The sequence below is a fragment of the Falco cherrug genome, chromosome 3 (assembly GCF_023634085.1).
Source record: "Falco cherrug isolate bFalChe1 chromosome 3, bFalChe1.pri, whole genome shotgun sequence".
In the NCBI taxonomy this organism is placed as follows: Eukaryota; Metazoa; Chordata; class Aves; order Falconiformes; family Falconidae; genus Falco; species Falco cherrug.
In genome coordinates, this window is record NC_073699.1 from 115,558,222 (window position 1) to 115,573,770 (window position 15,549).

The 15,549-nt window shown below is 57.3% G+C and overlaps 1 protein-coding gene across 1 annotated transcript; it reads left to right on the forward strand.

The window, feature by feature from the left end:
* The first annotated feature begins 238 nt into the window (after positions 1-238).
* OPRD1 (opioid receptor delta 1) lies at positions 239-11,544 on the forward strand. Its single transcript, XM_055706387.1, has 3 exons — positions 239-594; positions 6,440-6,789; positions 7,497-11,544. The coding sequence occupies exons 1-3, from the start codon at positions 377-379 to the stop codon at positions 8,030-8,032; spliced, it is 1,104 nt and encodes a 367-aa protein (XP_055562362.1). The 5' UTR covers positions 239-376; the 3' UTR covers positions 8,033-11,544.
* Positions 11,545-15,549: the final 4,005 nt, after the last annotated feature.

Genomic DNA, 15,549 nt, shown 5'->3' on the forward strand with positions numbered 1-15,549 from the left:
GTGGGAAGCACGGGGTGCAGGCTGGGAGCAGGGGGGCTGCAGGTAGGGACCGGGTGGGCATAGGGAGTGCTGCAGGCAGGGAGCGGGGGGCTGCAGGAGGCATGCAGGCAGGGAGCGGGGGGCTGCAGGGGGGCTGCAGGCAGGGAGCCGCTGGCGGGCGGGGGGAGGCAGGGCGGGGGGAGGCCGGCAGGGAGTCGGGGGGAGGCGGGCAGGGCCACCCCCGGCCCCACGTGGCTCGGGGGACACGCCGGTTTATAAGGCGGGAGCGGCCGCCGCGCGGGTGCGGGAGGCGGCGGCTCTGGCGGCAGCGGGACTCGAACCCGCTGATTTCGGATGCGCCCGGCCGCCACGGCGGGGCCGCGGCCACCCAGGGGCCATGGAGCTGCCCACGGCGCTGCCCACGGCTGCCGGTACCGCCTGGGGCAACGGCTCCGCCTGGGCCCCCCTGCCCGGCCAGGGGGCCAACGACACGGGGCCACCGCGGGCCAAGAACGCCACCTCCATCCTCATCGCCATCGTCATCACCGCGCTCTACTCCGTGGTGTGCGTGGTCGGGCTGCTGGGCAACGTCCTGGTGATGTACGGCATCGTCAGGTGAGAGCGGGCACCCCGCGCCCTCCGCCGTGCCGGGGAGGGTGTGAAACAGGCGAGCGAGGGGCCTGGGGTGGGCTGGGGGTGAGAGGGGAGCGTGTGCGGGAGCTGGGTGTGCGCCTCGGGTGGGCATGCATCAAGTGTGAGCCGGCAGCCAGAGCCAGTGTGCACCATGTGCGAGGTGTGAGATGGCAGCAGAAGTGAGTGTGGCCCAGGATGGCGTGCGCACCAGGGGCAAGTGTGCACCAGGGGCGTGACAGCAGCAGGAGCGAGTGTGCACCAGGACTGAGCGTGTCCCACGTGTGACAGCAGCAGGAGCGAGTGTGCACCAGGACTGAGCGTGTCCCACGTGTGACAGCAGCAGGAGCGGGTGTGCACCAGGACTGAGCGTGTCCCACGTGTGACAGCAGCAGGAGCGGGTGTGCACCAGGACTGAGCGTGTCCCACGTGTGACAGCAGCAGGAGCGAGGGTGGGTGTGCACTGGCTGCGTGTGAGCAGGTAGCATGGGTATGGGTGTACCTGATGGCTGTGATGTGCGTGTGACCAGCAAGCACACACATGTGGGTGGGATGTCCACCCCAAAAAAAGGAAAAAACAAAAGGAAAAAGCAAAGACGGCACGTGCACAAAGCAGCATGGGGGGTGCACGGGAGCCGGTGGCTGGGGAGGAGCTGGGGGACACACCCCGACCCCAGCAGCCGCCTGTTCCTCGGCCCTGTGTGGGAGTGGGGGTTGAGGAGCCGCAGGGGTGGTCACACTGCGGCTGGGGGAGGCGAGAGGCTGGTGGGGGTTTCTTTCCGACATGCAAATGCCACCGTTGAGAGTTGCGGTGTCTGCAGGGAGGCTCCCGAGCCCCCCCCCCCACCCCAGCCCAAGGAGAGGATCTGGGGGGTCCCACCAGTACCTACCCTGCTCCATCAATGGGACCCGAGATGCGCAGAGCGTGGATTACCCACTCCAGCCCATTCCTGGCTCCACCGCAAGCTCGTGCTTGTGCCGTCGGCAGCTCCCAGCCGGCTGACTCCTGCTTTTCTCTAACAAAGAGCAGGACCCGCATCGCCCAGCCCCAGCTCGCACCACGGCTGAGCTGTCCCCCGGCGCCCCAGCACGACCTACCGGCTCCAGCACAGAGACACCCACCCGTGTCCCAGGGGATGCTGAACCCCGCTTTGGCTCTGTCCGGCATGGCAGCGGGGAAGCAGGCACCGGAGCAGGACCTTGGCTGGCAGAGGCACCTCTGCTGAGGGTATCCCTGGGCAGGGAGGGGGTCTGATGGGTGTCTGCACCCCAGGACAAGCAACCCACCTTCTCAGACAGGGCAGGGCGAGACGCTGCTGCACCCAGCCCGGGGTGCGACATTCCCGGCCCCTCTGAGCCCTTTTGTCCGAGCCGCTGGTTGATCCTGTCTGGGTAAGACGGGTTGATGTGGCCAAGGCTGCTGTCAATATGGGGAAATCGATGTGTTGCAGACCGCAGACCACCACCGGCAGCGAGGAAGCACGGACCCCCCCATGGCCCCCGGGCCCTGCCGGCAGTGGAGGCAGGAGCCATGCTCGCCATCACTCCGCTGCGGTGACCACGCAGAGACTTCACCCCCTCCAGCCTGGCAGGAGGGAGCACTCTCACTGGGTGCCTGGGCTTCACAGCGCTGAGGGGGGGGGCTTATCCTGGGCCCCCCAGGATTCATGGGGTTAACCCCAATTCCCATCACCCCAGGGGTTGCTGTAACTCCAGCCGGGGCCAAAACCCTGGGGCCAAGCCAGAGCTTGTGGATGGATTTAGGCAAACCCCCCATTTTTAACCATTTCCACCACCACCCCCCCAGCACTCTCAGTCCATAGCAATCATTACCGGAGGTCAGCATGGCCCGGCCCTGCCTGTGCACGAAATAAATGCCGTGACTCACCGGCAGGGAAGGAAACCAGCCCCGAACGTGCCCACGAGCTGCACCAGGCTGCCCATCACCCTTGCAGCAGGTCCGCCACCCCTGGCTCTTGGGTTGCTCTGGTACTTTTAACCATTGGAGAGGGTGGGCGATGGGCAGTGGGATGGGGGTGTCACTTGCTGACCCCACCTGACACCAGACGGGATTTTTCATCCACTCGAAGGGGCTTTAAAAATCAACCCTAGTCTAAAAAAGCAGATTAATGTAATCGTGGCAGAGACATACGCCACGTACAGTGTCATGGTGAAGGATGCATGTTATTAGACCCCCTCCAGCTGGTTCTGCTCCGTGAGGAAAAGGAAAGGCATTTTAAAGAGAAAGCTTTAATGTGGTACAAACAACATCCTCCCTATTAACTCACTGAGTAACCTAATGTTACCCGTGCTTTAGAAAGCCTGACTCTACAGCTTCCACACATCCCGAGAGGGGCAGGGTTTCTTGTCCCCCATTTTCTGACCCACCAGCTGATGCTGGAATTAAACACATCTCCCAAGGAATGAAGAAACGTTCCTCAGAGCCGTGGGGCGGGAGGGGCTGGCCGAGCCTGCTGGGCATTTCATGGTGCTTCGCTGGCCGAGTCGCTCACGTCGCAGGGATCGGGCCAGGACTAGGTAGGCTCCGCTAGGGAAACCTGTGTCCATGCAGGATAGGGCTGTGGGATGGGAGCAGCTTGGATTCAGAGCTTGCAGCCTGCAAGCACGGCTGGAGCGTGTCCTGCAGGGCTCAGGGTCCCTGGGGATGCGGTGCTGAGGATGCTGCAGAGTCCGTGCATGCCAGGGAGCAGGCAGACGCAGGACCCTGCTCCAGGGCCCCCAGCTGAGCTCCCCAGACAGACACCCAGCACCACAGAGAGCCAAGCACAGCTGAAACCCAAAGCACTCCTTGCTCCGAGCTGCCAACAACCAGCCAGGCGCCCGGAGGAGCTCAGCACCCTTTGACAGCAGCGCAGCCGGCAGCTCTGACAGTGACCAGCACTGCAGTTACCACTGCATGGTCAGGCGTTTTTAAAAATACCCCTGGAAGCAATTTGCAGCTGCAAGCTCAGGCTTGCAAGTGCCCACGTCCCCGCAGAGCCCATCAGCCCCCCGCCAGCTCCCACACAGGCTGCGAGGGCATCCCTTTGCTGGGCGCAGGGTTTGTTGAGCCAGGCTCCTTAAGGCAGCAGCTTTTAGCAGCTCCAGGAGTTTTGCGAGTGGTTTCTTTCACTTATTTATTTTCCAAGAGGTTTGGAGACCTCTAAGAGGGTCCCTACCTGGGAGTCCAGATGACGGCATTGCTGTTGGCATGCAGAGGTGCCCTGCGCTTGCTCCGGCCCCTCCAGCTCCATCTCCGTCAACACCTTCCAGATTGTTTCGTTCAAGTGCGTAACTTCCCAATCAAGGCACTTGCTTAATTGCGATGGGTTTGGCAGCCTGGGGAGCTCCATCAGCAGAAGCGGCCGGTTTGCTCTGCTGCCGGTGACAAACCTCTTTCCTGGAGCAGCAGCTTTGTCTGCAGCTCTGGGGGTGTCACCAGGCTGGACCCCCCACCCCGTGCAGTGGGTTTGACCCTCAGTCCCAGAGCGGGATGAATCCTGCACTGAAACCCCAGTTCCAGGGGCTAAATTGTCATCCCCATCATCCCAGTCATCCCCATCCCTTCACCAGCACAGCCCCATCCTGCCTGGGGAGGGGGCTACAGCGCTGCACAGCCCCCCCTTCCCCCCCCCCCCCAGCACAGCTGGCAGGGGCTTGGGGAAGTGCTTACCCAGCATGGCCGAGCACGCCTGGCAGAGCATGGCATAAATCACCGATTTTTTCCAGAGACCAAAGAAGTGTGAATCTACCTGAAACGACTATTTTTTAATCTAGGCGAGGTAAAACCTAACAATAAGACAAATCCTCAGCATGTTGTTTAACCTGGAATTAGGCTTTTCTAAGAGATGCATTTGCAAAACAGCTTGGGAAAATAACACTAAAGAGAACTGAAAAGGACTTTTCAAGGAAAAGACATTTTTAATGCCATATTAAAAATAAAACAAAAAAAAGTTCAACTGAAATATTTCCACCCTTGGGCAAGGGGCTGCCGTTTGCAGCCAAGGCAAAGGAGAAGGGAACGCTCTTGGAGCTGGGTGCCCATCCAAGCTGCTCTTGTCTCCCAGAGATAAATGGTTTTTTGTAGCTTCCATCTTCTGATTCTACCGACAGTGCAACCCAGTGGGTCTGTGTCCCCACCAGTGCGCTCTCCTGACCCTGCTGGGATGGATGGATGAAGGGGCTGGATACCAGGGGATGGATGCTGGGGCTCTTTCCTACAGCAGCGTGCTCTCCGGCCAGGGCAGCAGAGCAACAGCCATCTGAGATGGGAGCTACTCAAGCCCCTCACCCCAGTTTACCCACCAGACCCCCACACACGATGGGGTCCTTCTATATGAGCTGTGCCAGTCACCTTGTCACCTGGCAGCCAAAGGGTTGCCTTCCCCCCATGCACTGGGGCTGAATTCAGCCCCCCTGTCTCTAGGGCTGAACCCCACCCCGGGGGTGCTACAGGCAGGTTTAGCCACGCATGGCAACGCTCGTGTTCAAACTGACACTTTTGTTAATTAATTAGGGTGCATCTAAGCACGCTCAGGGCTGCGGGGATGCTCTGAGCAACAGGGACTTGCTGGAAGCGAGCGCAAGGAAAGGGTTTGAGCCGCTGGTGTCACCCTGCCCACAGTCTAGCAAACAACTGGGGGCTGCTGCAGAGCCCCCCCAACCCAACCCAAACACACTGCCCTTTGGGGACCCCCGCCAGCCCCTCGGCAGCAGGGATGCGCATCCATTTTTCAACCCAGCCACACCATTCAAAGCATCGCTTTGAGCCACACCTGTGGGGCTGGATGCTCCAAGGACCCACCCCCACCCCCACCCGCCCTGGCACCCACCAGAACTGTGCCTCATCCCTTCAGGAAGGGTTTCGGTGCTCAGGACTGGCTGTTTTACCATGATATGACAAGGGCTGGAGCCGGCACACCAGCCACAGGCGGCTGCAGCCCTTGCTGAGCACCCTGGGGAAAGCAGCACCGTGCCCCTGAGCCGCGGATGGTGACCGAGGCTTCCCCAAAGGCTCCGGAGCTGGAGCCTGGATAATTGGGCTGCTTCCAGATGGCCTGTTTCCGAGGGTCATCGATCCAATTTCTGCAAGTAAACTCGACAGGGAAGCAAGCTAGATAATCACGATTTACTGGGTGGAAAATCAGATAAAGGAAGTTTCGGGAGGTAAAGGACATTGTGCAACTGATTCAGGGAAATGGAGTAAATCGATTTAGTTGGAGAAGTGACTTCTCTGAAAATTTCTTCAGATTTGCTTGGAATAAAGACAGCCACAGGAATAAGTGTCATCTCCCTGGCAGGGTAAGGGATAACCACTTCGGAAGGGTCCAGGTGCCAGGGCTTCAACCCACACTAAAACCATGCACGGACACAAGGACTTTCTCAACATGCTCCCTGGTCCACCTGGAAAGGTGCTGAGCACACTAGTGGAGCAGAAGGGCACGTCACAGGCACGTGCCTTTGCCCACCGAGGGCGATGGCACCTTGCGAGCAGCCAGGGAAAGCCAGGCTGTGACCCCTCCTCGTCATACTGAGCATGCACGTGCTTTGGATCACAGGGTCATTTAGGCTGGAGAAGACCCAGCACTGCTGAGCCCACCACTAAACCACGTCCCTGAGCACCACATCTACACGTCTTTTAAATACCCCCAGGGATGGCGACTCAACCGTGTCCCTGGGCAGCCTGTTCCCATGCTTGACCACCCTTTTGGTGAAGAAATTTGTCCTAACACCCAACCTAAACCTCCCCTGGGCAACCCAAGGCCATTTCCTTGGGCATGGTAAGCCAGCCCTGACCACCTGTCACAGCTCCCTTCTCTGCCACCCCCAGGTACACCAAGATGAAGACAGCCACCAATATCTACATCTTCAACCTGGCCCTGGCAGATGCGCTGGCCACCAGCACACTGCCCTTCCAGAGCGCCAAGTACCTGATGGAGACCTGGCCCTTCGGGGAGCTGCTCTGCAAAGTTGTGCTCTCCATTGACTACTACAACATGTTCACCAGTATCTTCACCCTCACCATGATGAGTGTGGACCGCTACGTCGCTGTGTGCCACCCAGTCAAGGCCCTGGACTTCCGCACACCAGCCAAGGCCAAGGTCATCAATGTCTGCATCTGGGTGCTTTCCTCCCTCATCGGTGTGCCCATCATGGCCATGGCGGTCACCAAGTCAAAAGGCAAGTGGCTTCTGGAAAAGGTCCCCTCCTGTCCCATCTGTCCATCCCAGGGGGGAGCTGGCAAACCCAAGCCACCGGTTCCTGCAGCAGGTGGGAGCTCAGCGATGGGCACCCCTCTGTGGGACCATAGCATGTCCTGCCACGGAATACTCGGCACAGTGTTATTTTCTGTCTTGGCTTCAAAGGCTGGAAACTGTTCCAGAAATTGTCCTCCCCCCTTCCCTACCTCCAGTCCAACCAGTGCCTCTCCCCAGCTCCTGGGTTGCAAATCAGGAGCCTAAAAACCCCCGCAGTGGTATCGCAAAGACCCCAGCTGGCCCACGCTGAGATCCGCAGCTCCTGTGTGAGGACACCAGCCCTCGGCTGCTGGGAAAGTTCTGGGCGTCTTGGGGAAGTGGGCAGGTTTCAGTGGAAGGTGACATGGGGATGTGACCACCACAGTGGTTGGGAGGAGACAGCATGGGGATGGCCCAGGAGGCTCTGCAGGGAACAAGTCCCTGGGTCACTGCACCCACTGCATCCTCTCAGCACCCCGGGGCTGGTGGCACAAAGTTCCTGGGAGGGTCTCTGCAGAAAGCTGGCAGGTAGGCATGCCTCTCCTTGTGTTTCTAACAAGCATGGACATGCCCAGCCATGACCGATCAGAAGGCAGGCAGTATTCACAGCAGACACTCCACCAGCTCCCTCTCTCATCATCTTCTCTCTCACAGACGGGATGGTGCTGTGCACGCTCCAGTTTCCTGATCCTCCCATCTACTGGGACACCGTGACCAAGATCTGTGTCTTCATCTTCGCCTTTATGGTGCCCATCTTGGTCATCACCATCTGCTATGGGCTGATGATCCTTCGCCTGAAGAGCGTCCGCCTCCTCTCGGGCTCCAAGGAGAAGGACCGCAACCTGCGGCGCATCACGCGCATGGTGCTGGTGGTGGTGGCAGCCTTCATCATCTGTTGGACACCCATCCACATCTTCGTCATCGTCTGGACGCTGGTGGACATAGATAAGAAGAACCCCTACGTGGTGGCCAGCCTGCACTTCTGCATTGCCCTGGGTTACACCAACAGCAGCCTCAACCCCGTCCTTTATGCTTTCCTGGATGAAAATTTCAAGAGGTGTTTCCGAGAGTTTTGCCTGCCTTTCCGAGCCCGCGTGGACCAGAACAGCTTCTCCCGCGCCAGAAACACCACGCGGGAGCGGGTCTCCACCTGCACACCTTCCGAAGCTCGCAACAAGCCAGCATGACTAGACGTGGGCAGCTTCCAGCGGGGCTGCCGGGACCACGGAGGGGACGACCTGCGCTCAGAAGTGACCCAGGTCACCACCACGGAGCTCTAGCAGGGTGGTGACCTGGGTGCTGCTCGATAATGCCGCTGGGTTTAAGTTCAGACTGACAGCAAGTGACTGCAAAGACTTTTTTCATCCTGGAAAACCAGGGATGGGGGAATCGGGACCCCCCCAGGCAATGTGGGGAGAGGACCAAAACAAGAGGCAACCTGGGCAGGGCTGCTCTGCTGCTGGTCCCACCGCGGCTGGGGACAGTCGGCAGCCCCGTACACCCAACGAGGGCTGTCACCCTCCAACACACGGCTACTGGCAAAGCCTACGCATCCTGGGACACCGTGACTGCAACGACCACCTGCTTCTCCTGCGTGGGCCAAGGTAGCACCACAGCCCGTGGCAAAAGGGGAAACGCTCCCCTGGCAGAAGCGGACTGTGCCAGGGGGTGATGCCACATCACGGGGCCTCGCTCCATCCCCCTCTGAGCTGTGTCTGGTTGTTTTTTACAACCAGAGATGGGAAGAGAAAACAACACCACTTCAGAGACACTGTTATCAAAGAGCCCCAGGTCCACAGGAAAAAATTTACTGGAGTTCTTCAAACAGGGACTGCCTCCAGAGGACAACTTTCTACTGTTAACGTCATTACTGTATTATTTAGAGACCTCTGGCTGCAGCCAGGGCAGCCCCAGACACAGATGTGATAATGGGAATATGGATACACGGCCAGGGGCTGGGTAGAGGGATGGAGCAGGACACATCCCAAGCCCAGCCCGTGTCCACGTGCCAGTGCCAAGTTCCCCTGGCCCAGCATCCATCAGGGCAACAGGGAAACCACTTCCTCATCCGTCTGCCTCCGAAGACATTAAGGCTGAGAAAGATCTCATTAAGGGAGCAATTCATGGGAATTTGAGGAGTTTCTCGCAGTGCTAAAGCAATTAGGATGGACTAACGGGCGGCGCTGGGAGGGCTCTCTCCCCTGCCTGCCAGGTGAAGGATGAGCAGTAGCACTGCCCCAATTTCCTTTAGCAAAGCCAAAAAGGATAGGGTTTTTTTTTAGAAGAAGATGGGAAAAACATCACCATCATTTCATGATTTCCCAAGCAAAGACAGATGTCATACAAGCACTGGGAAAGGACCCACCACCCACAAGAGGCACAGATTTTGGGATTTCATGCTCAGCACTCATCTGGTTGGAGCAGCCATCCCTCCGAAGAGGCAGCCGAGCTCCGAGGCAGCACATCCTGCGGGAGCCACCGGCCAGGGACCTCTGGACCACATTACCTGCTGCTAAACGATGACTGATGGGTCCTCGCAGCCTTCCGCTCACTGAATCTCCCGTGCTGGCTGCCAGCAGCATCCGGGAGCCACGACTTTTCCTTCCTCTCACCTTCCCACCACTGTGGCTGCAACTGGGAGGTCAAACAGCCGGAAGAGGAGGAGGAGGCGGTGGCTCGGAGGGAGCCATAATAGCATTTATTGGACAAATTGATGCAGCTGGAGGAAGCAGGCGAGTGCCTGGGTGCACCTGGGGCTCGTGGGCTGGATGGAGAGCCTGGGCTGCATCTCTGGTTTTTCCAGTTGCATCAATTTAGCCTAATAAAGGCCATTACCTCTCCTTACCAGCCCTACCTTTCTCCAGAGCCTGTGGAAATTGCAGCCTCCCTGTTAGGAAGGCAGAGACGATGAGGCAGCCAAAACCAATTTCTCTTTCAAAGGAACCAAATAAGGTGAAATTGCCCATCTGGATCTCGAATCAATTGCTGCCGAAGCACACGAGCCATCCCCTTGTCTGCCTGCCCCTGTCACCCTGCCCCGAGCAAAAGCATCTGGCTTGGTGTTACGTCAGCCTGGAGACCTCCAGCTCCCGCCCAGGGCTCCTCTGGATCCCTTTGCAGGCACGGATGGAGTCCTGGACCACCAGCAGAGCCACGCTTGGTCTCCTCGTCCCCTGCCACTGCAAGCCTGGCTGCTTGTGGAGCATGGAGCATCGGGTGCAGGAGGGCGAGCAGGACAGGCTCTGGGGCAGGAACTGGGGGAGACCCCCAGGGTCCTACGAGGCTGAGCTTCAGCTCCATGGGAAGAGAGACTAAGGTGTCCAGAAGGAGTTGGAGACCACCTTTCAGCTCTCCACCTCCACCCACCCTGGGGGCAAAGCCCTCAGCAGCATGTGGTGGGAACGGCTCTTGGTCTGGAGCTGGTTCATGGTGAGGTCTTGGCAATGGTGGGGGTCCCACCAGGGCTGGGTGTCCCTGCAGGGGTGGAATGTCCCACTCTGGACCAGGACATCTTGGGTTTCACTCCAGGATTCAGCATGAAGCTGAATTCCAGCTTGATATCTTAATCTGGGGGGTACCCCCAAAAATTTGATGACTCAAAATCATTGACCTCTTCACTCACCTTGGCCAGTGTCTCAGTGTCTCCTAGAGATGCCAACCCCATGATCCAGGCCGGTAAAGGCACGAAGGACAGCAGAGTTCCCAACCACAGCAGCAGTGTTGCTGAGAGCACAGCGAAGAAACTGGGGGACACGGGGGAGTCGAACCCCATCAACCGTGGATGGGGCATCTCTGCCCCAGCGCAACATGCTGTCATGTTGGGGGGGTCCAAGCTGCAAGTGCTGGGGGCTGCAGGATGGCTTGGGACTCCACAGGCAGCTTGGCCACCCCCCAAATCTCAGCCACCCCATTCCCCATCCCCACGGGGCCTTTTTTCCATCTGCCAAATTCTCAGCTTGCTGGGACATGTGCCTGCAATGGCCTTAAAGCAGGTTAAAAGGCTTCAAGCCATTATTTTTTAAATACAGCCACGCTTGGGCAGAACTCGGAGCCCAGGACACGGGATCGTGGCTTTTCTTAGCTTAGGTTTTTCTGAAGAATAATAAAAAGGAATATTCCTGGGGGAAAAGGGGACGCTGATGGCAAACACTGTGCCGGAGCCCTTGCAATGACACGGCCCCAGAGCATCACCCACCTGCTTGTTCCAGCAGCATTTGAGGGCTGGTCTGGCCTCTCCCCACAACAGCAACCCCCCCCCAGCTCCACCAGCCCCTCGTTCAGGCTGGGAGCACAGGGTCAAATCCTGACCCAGGGAAACACCACTGGGAGCTTCTATCTGCCCGTGCAGGGCCGTGCCGCAGCTGGGATGCTTGGAGGGCACTCTGTGTACTTATATATATATTTAGATATATGTATATCTCTCTGTCTATAGCTGTATGAAATTCAAGTGACCCCAGGTCACCCCAGCCCACCCTGCTATAGCAGACCCTGCTACTCTGTGTGATGGAGCTCGGGCTCCTGCCGGGTCCGCAGCACCGACTGGGACCTCGCAAAGAGCTTCAGCTGGTACCTCCAGCTCCAGCCCTCGCGATTCTGGGCTTTTGATGGCATTTCTGTATAGGAACGATGCTTTCTAAAAAACTAAATAAAACAAGAGATAGCAAACAGTTTCCAGCTCTCGACTCTCAGGGTGATGTTCGGGGAGTGATGGGAGAGGAACCTCTAAATTCAAGTTTTAAAGACCCCCATACCAGGAAAAACCCACCTTTGTGAAACAGGGAGTCCCTTTAGCCGAGGTTATTTTGCCAGCACCGATAACCAAAAGCCTTTGCACTGCACCAGCGGCACGTGAGGGGTTCCTCTGCTGCCGGTCGTCCAGATAGTTTTATTTCAATAGCCCAGCAGCTCAAATCCTAGCCCAAATTACATTTGTAATTTAAATGCTAATGAGGATTTAGTGAAAATCCAACGGAAAGGGGTGTTGGAGCCTGTAACTCCATTCCCACTTAGTGAGACTTTGGATGTCAAAGTATTTATTGCTTCTGCCGTGTCAGTTTGTGAAGTGTTTTGTGAGTTCCCAAAGAACGGCAAAACCGCAAAGAGCACAGGGTGGATGCGAAAACCAGACTTCCCACCTGGAGATGATTTCTAGCAGGGTCATCGCTGCTCCAGCACTGCTCCAAGACCCTTCTCCATCATCCAGCACCCTCGGAAACCGAAGCTGGGCACCGCCTCCAGTGATTTCACAGCCCAGTTAAACCAGCAGCCAGCCCAGCTGAATAATGCAGCGACGCGTGCCAGCACACGGGAGCTGCCACGCACCTACAAGCTATTTCCAGGGACCATCTTTACAGTCTAGTAACACATTCGCTGCAGAAAACATTCTTTTTTTTTTAAAAAAAATTAATCCACCAAATAATGAACCCTAGTGTAACAGGCTTTATTCTTACACGTGTGATTAATTATGAAGCTGCCTGTTTCTTTGTCTGCACTGCAGGTTTAGGCTGACTTTGTAATTGCATTATTATGCATATGGAAATGAGTAAATCTGGCTTTCCTGGCGAGGACATGGGTGGTATCTCCCACTACCCTTGCTCCAGAGCAGCCCGGGGTGGATTCAGGCTCTCAGCCCTGAAGAGATGCTTCTCATTTTGCAATTCATCATTTAAAAAGAAAAAAAAAATCCACTATGAATAATTACTAGGGTTTTCTCCCCCCCTCCCCTGATTTCATAGATACAAATTCTGCTCAGCTTGTGCTATTTTATTCCCTGTGCAAGTGGGACTGGGGGGAACACGCAGAGCCCAGGCGCCGGCGTGGGTGGTGGGTGTCCCATGGGAGCACAGGGGCTTCTCCAGGCAGGGAAGGGGCCAGGCTGCTGTTTCCAGCTCCCGAGGGATGTCCTGGGTTGGGTGAGAAGTTTCCTGAGTTTTGGCCTGTTAAACGAGCTGAACCAGGACTTCAGCAGTTTTGGGAGCGGGCAGAGAGACCCATGCGTCGCTATTTCAACCCAATTCCCATCCCCAAGAGAGCCCACAAGCTCCTCTACCAGGAGCCACACCAGACCATCACACGCCCCACTTATACTGGCATATACTGGCCAGTTTCCCGGCCTTAACGACAGGACTCTGGGAGGTGAGACCACCCGGTGAGATGACCAGACTCCTTAACTCCAGCCATCGTTACAGACCTGCGTGACCCGACAAGCTGTAGCAGGCTGTTTAATTAGCCCAGGGAAAACTACGTGGCCCTGCCAGCAGGCAACTTGGCAATAATTAACACTCGTTTCCTCTTGGAAGCAGGAAAAGGAGAACAAGAAATCAACTTAGCATCCCCCAAACCCTCTTGAAGATGCAGTTCCCTCCCAGTAGATCCTGCAGGAGCGTTGCATAGGTAGATTTTTTTGGCATTCAAAAAAGCATCATGTTAAAAAACAAGAAAAAAACCCCAGAACCCCACCCATCGCTCAAATGACACACAAAGTGCTTTTTATTCTGGAGACAAAAGAGCTTCACAACACCAGAGCTCATCCACTGTGGATGCTGAAAGCCCCAAATCCCATTCTCATCTTTTGTCTGTAAATTAAAAGCCTTTTACACACTTCAAATAGCAGCAGATGGGGACCGGGAGGGTGGGGATCAGAGCCGCTGACCCGGGACCCCCGGCAATGGGAAAGGGTCTGGCTGTGCCGGTGCTGGACCGAGACCAGTCCCTGGCACAGCCAGGAGTTCCTCCCAAACCCCACCACAGGACTCAGTTTTCTCCTCCTCACCCCCAAAACACCGCTGCCTTGCTCTGCCAGTGCAAAACCTTGTTAATGAGACATTTCCCTTTCCTCAATTAAACTGTTTTCCTTCGCCCACCCTCTCCCCTCTTCGTGGGGGCTCATCCTTCCCCCAATTTCCAGCAACTTCCCATTGAAGTGTCACTCTGCCTCCCAAGACAATGCCGGCTGATTCATCAGCTCTGAATATTTTAAACCCTATTGTTCTCCCCAGCCCTGTTTTCCCCCTCTTCTTGAAAATACCAGCAAGCTCAGGGATGTTTTCCCCTTCCCAGGAGCACAACCAGCCCCTTGAGGATGGGTGGATGGGAATGATCCCATCCCATTTGGGAATGACTGGGGTTTTGTCCCCGGCTGCAGGAGCTGGAGGTGCATCGGCTCCTGGCAGGATCTGGCCCTGGGGCCTCTTGCACCGGCTTTTCTTGGTTCAGTTTTGCATCATGAAACTTCCCTGTCCAACAGCGGGACTGAGAAGGCGGGATTGAGAAAAGCTGCCCTGAGCTGATGGAAGGAGAGGAGCTGGGAGCAGAGCCTGACCCACCAGGGATGCCCCAGGGTGCCAGTCCCTGGTGTGATGAGGGTGGGGTGATGAGGAGGGGGGAGCCAAACCCCAGCCAGCCTGGGTTTGCACCGGGGAGGTTACAAAGCAAAACACTTTGCTGACGGCTGGGCAGTCGCCGGGGTGCGGTGGGTGCCTTGGCCAGGCTGGTCGGGTCCCTCTCTGGCCGCTTTGCACATCCCCTTCCCCTCCAAGCTGCCAGCAACGCCTCGGGGGGCTCCAGCCCTTACCAGGGTGACTTTTGTCCTTCCTAAAATAGTTTTCTATGAAGTTTTGAACAGGACATCACCTCTACAGAGTCCTTACCCTCTTTGGCAGGCATCCGCACTATCCAGGAATGGCACCAAACCCCACACCTCAAACTCCCCAAACCCAAACCTGGCTTACCTGGCGATTTAACCCATCTGCATCCAGCCCCAACCAACGCCGGGGGGCCCGGGGCCGCCTCCTTCCAGCCGGGTGCCAGGAGCCCCTCAGAGCCAGAAGCTGCTCTTCCAGCCCCAGCAGCCACGGTGGCTTGTCAGCATTGCCCCGATGCCGGAGGAGTCCCACGTCTCTGGTTATTAAGTCTCTCTGCATTTCTTAGCTATAAATAGGTCAGCGAGGTTCAAAGCGAAGGGCACGAAAACACATGAAAAGCAGCCGCTGGAGCAGGACTTTGCGGAGCGCAGCACAGCCATCTGCGTCACGATGGCATCCAGGGGCTTGGAAAAAGAGTGGCAAAGCAACTCGGAGTGGGACAGGGTTTCTTCCCTGGAAGGGCTATAAAAATACCAGTGCTGGTTTTGGAGACAAGACATTAATGTTGAGCTTGTCGCTGGGAATCAGGCCCAAGACAACGAGCAATTTCCCCATCAGGTACCAGGACCAGCAGGTCACGTTTGATGGGAGGAGGAGCATCAAATGGAGGGTGACCGTCCCTGGGGAGCAGCATTAACCGTGATATTAAGGAACGCTTGCCCCTGGCTCAGCCCGCAGTGATGGCAAACTATGGGCTCCGTCCTCAGCGGCAGAACGCTCCCCATGGGCCCACACCCCACCCGCACGTGGTGGAGAAGAGAGCCCTTTGCAAGCCCAAATCCGCAACCACCAAACACAAACCTGGCCTTTAGTGGTGGGAGAGGCGGGTGCCCAGCCTCCTGCCGGACCCCCTGCCCGTGGAGCTCATCCTGCCCCAGCCCAAAAGATGCGAGAGCAGTGGAGGCAAGAGGCTGCCGGCAGCCCCAGCTGCTCCCAGGACCCACCAACCGCCTGCCCAAAGCCCGTCCCTGGCTGGAGGCTCATTACAGAACCTGCTCCCTCCCAAACTAATTAAGACTCAACAGATGGGGACTCTGGTCACACCAGGACGCGGAAATTGG

Excerpts from the sequence above, each read along its gene's own strand:
- OPRD1 (XM_055706387.1), top strand. The coding sequence starts at position 377 with ATGGAGCTGCCCACGGCGCTGCCCACGGCTGCCGGTACCGCCTGGGGC. Across the intron at positions 595-6,439 it reads GTGATGTACGGCATCGTCAG|GTACACCAAGATGAAGACAG; the intron begins GTGAGAGCGGGC and ends TGCCACCCCCAG. Across the intron at positions 6,790-7,496 it reads GGCGGTCACCAAGTCAAAAG|CAGACGGGATGGTGCTGTGC; the intron begins GCAAGTGGCTTC and ends TCTTCTCTCTCA.